Raw genomic sequence first — 3,000 nt, 5'->3', positions numbered from 1 at the left:
CACTTGGGAAGGCTCCGGTTCTTGCCCGGTTCTTGCCCTGAGTATGGCGGGCACAGCACGTGCCCACGGGGACGGCCGCGGTGACCATGCCCGGCTGCTGGGTGCCGTCCCTCTTGCTCGCGGAGGAGATGGGTGAATCAGCTCAGGATGGGCTGCTTGCGGTGCCTCTCAACGCCACTTTGGGAGAAGCAGGCAGACGGGGCGACTGTTACTTGTGAACCGCAAGGAGCCCAAGCCTGGGGGGCGGCTGGGAGAAGGTCCCTGCGGGAATCTCCCACAGTGCGCCTGGGCTCGCTCAGATGGGGACTGAGCTGGTGCTTGTCAAAGGGGCAGCCGTCCCCGTGGACACGTGCCTTGACCGTACCTGTGGACACTTGCTGCGGCCGTCCCCGGGGACACGTGTGATGCCTCCACTGTGCAGCGGTGGTCCTGGCCAGGCTGGAGCGCTCGCCCCCGGGCAGGGGCAGAGTGAACGGTGAACGCAGCCTCGCTCCAGCCGCCCCTCTGGCTCGAGCGGGTGGGCTCCGGGCCACAGCCCCGCGTGTGCTCACATAGGCCCAGCCCAGTGCAGCGGCTGCTGTCTGACACGTGCTGTCTCTTCCACACTCCAGATGAGGACGGGGACTTGGTCGCCTTTTCCAGTGACGAGGAGCTGACGATGGCCATGTCCTACGTGAAGGATGACATCTTCCGGGTCTACATCAAAGGTGAGGGGCTGCCCCGGGGGCGCCGTGTGGAGGCCAGCTTCCTCTTGGCCAGTCGGAGTCTGAGTCCTGGCCCCTGGACCTGGAGAACGTGCCGTGTGCGTGCGTGCCCTGGATGCTGACGGGACGAGAGCGGGAGGAGGAGGGATTGTGGCGTGGCCAGGCCCTGCTGGGTGTGCTTCCCTGCCCGGGCACGCGTGCGCCTTCTGCACTGGGAACAAAAGGGCCAGGCTGCTCTGGGCGTACCGAATACCGAAGCCAGGCGCTCTCTGCCGAGTCGCCTCCGGGACTGACCGCCAATGCCGTCTGGCTCAAGAAAGTGGTCGGTACCCACCCTTGGGGTGTGGTCTGGTGGCCCGGAGCGGGCAGCTCTGGGGATTTGGTGGGAGCAAGGCCAGTGGTGTGCAGATGGCTCCCTCCGCTGCCAGACCACATGTGGGACAGGGAACCTCCGAGCAGGTCCTCAGGCTGCGCCACCACTGTCACCTGAGTAACCAGACCCCACGTGCACACGGCGTCAGGGCAGGGCTGGGGTCCTCGCTGGTCCGACAGCAGGCGGTGAGAGGCGGTCCAGGGCTCACCTGTGCGCTCTCTGCCCTCCCTCCAGAGAAGAAGGAGTGCCGGCGGGACCACCGGCCCCCGTGTGCTCAGGAGGCACCCCGCAACATGGTGCACCCCAACGTGATCTGTGACGGCTGCAATGGGCCTGTGGTGGGGACCCGCTACAAGTGCAGCGTGTGCCCCGACTATGACCTGTGTGGCGCCTGCGAGGGGCGGGGCCTGCACAGGGAGCACAGCAAGCTGGCCTTCCCCAGCCCCTTCGGGCACCTCTCCGAGGTGAGCAGGCCTCGGGGCTCGGGGGCTCAGGCGGCCGGGGCCTGTGAAGCCCAGTCTGAGCCCGCGCCCAGCGCCCGCCCCTCTGCCTACCCCTCCCAGGGCTTCTCCCACAGCCGCTGGCTCCGGAAGCTGAAACACGGGCACTTTGGGTGGCCAGGCTGGGAGATGGGGCCACCAGGGAACTGGAGCCCCCGTCCCCCTCGGGCCGGGGACACCCGCCCCAACCCCGCGGCAGAACCAGGTGAGGCTTGTTGGAACTGGCTTCTGAACAGTGAGAGTGTGGCGTGGGCAGCCCGTGTGCCAGGGAAGGGTGTGAGTGCGTGGAAGGGCGGGCTGCCCGTGTGCCTGGGAAGGGCGGGTGTGTGTGCCGCAGAAGGGTGTGTGTGCGTGGAAGGGCGGGCAGAGTTACCGGGCGTCAGCTTCGCCTTCCCCGTGCCGGGCCTGGGTGTGTCGCAGCACCCACAGCGGTTAATCCTCGCAGGACCCTGCGAGGGGCGAGTGTTGTCCCCATTTCACACGTGGGCAGACGCAGGTGCCCGAGGGTTCAGGGCCACTCACCTGCATTAATGTCACCATGTCCTTGGGGACTTTTTCCCTCCCTGAGAGATTCTTACTGTGCAGCGTGTGCACTTGCTGGAGTGACAGACAGAAAGCGAGAAGTCACCCCCTGAGGGGATGACCACGCCACAATCCCTCCTCCATTTTCCTCTTGGGGTTTTGGGCATGGACTCACATGTACTCAGCGTGACTTTTAAGCCACTGGGTTCAGGACTCGAACCACAGTTGGCCATGTGGGAGTCCAGCATCTTAACCACCATGCCACCTGCTTCCTCGTGTGGTTTTGAACGAATGACATGTCTGGGATGTGGTCAGTGTTTACATGCCGTGTACTGAGCCCTTGCTCATGTCACGCACAAAGGGGGAGTGGTCCTGGGTGACGGAGAGGCCCGAGGGTGGGGCGGCAGGGAGGGAGCAGGCGGGAGTGCTGAGTGTGGCCAGGAGGACGGACGCCCAGGACGGAGGTCACGGTGTGACGGGCCTTGGCGTGGAGGTGACAGATATCAAAGACGTTGAATTGACGATATTTTTGTCTCTAAAAACCGAAGCTGGCCCGTCAGAGGACCCCAGCGTGAACTTCCTGAAGAACGTCGGGGAGAGTGTGGCTGCTGCCCTCAGCCCTCTGGGTAAGTGAGCCTCCCCACGTTTGCCCTGCGTGGTCTTATCTGGGACCCCGCAGAGGGTGGGGAACTGACGTGGCCCCAGGGCTGGCGTGAAGTGCTGTCCCGAGTCCACCCTGGCCGGTGCAGGACCATACAACTTGGGCCTTGAGTGGTCCCTGTGGTGTGAAGGGGAACCGACCCCCCTACCGTGTGGTAGGGACGGCCTGGTTGTGGCTGAGCAGACTGTTGGGGGCTGCCTACGGCTGCGGGCGGGTCCGCCCCCCTAGGAAACGGCCGTC

General features: G+C 65.2%; 1 protein-coding gene across 1 annotated transcript in view; it reads left to right on the top strand.

The window, feature by feature from the left end:
• Window positions 1-611: 611 nt before the first annotated feature.
• The window catches only part of SQSTM1 (sequestosome 1), a gene marked incomplete at its 5' end in the record, with an annotated part of 9,168 nt that continues 6,779 nt past the window's right edge, over window positions 612-3,000 (top strand). The window contains 4 exon segments of the mRNA XM_006147455.2: window positions 612-707; window positions 1,312-1,541; window positions 1,641-1,782; window positions 2,648-2,725. Coding sequence (XP_006147517.2) covers window positions 612-707; window positions 1,312-1,541; window positions 1,641-1,782; window positions 2,648-2,725 — 546 coding nt within the window.

Source organism: Tupaia chinensis, unplaced genomic scaffold (assembly GCF_000334495.1).
Source record: "Tupaia chinensis unplaced genomic scaffold, TupChi_1.0 Scaffold000214_1, whole genome shotgun sequence".
Classification (NCBI taxonomy): domain Eukaryota; kingdom Metazoa; phylum Chordata; class Mammalia; order Scandentia; family Tupaiidae; genus Tupaia; species Tupaia belangeri.
The sequence above is the reverse complement of the archived record's forward strand: the minus strand, read 5'-3'. Positions and strand labels throughout refer to the sequence as shown.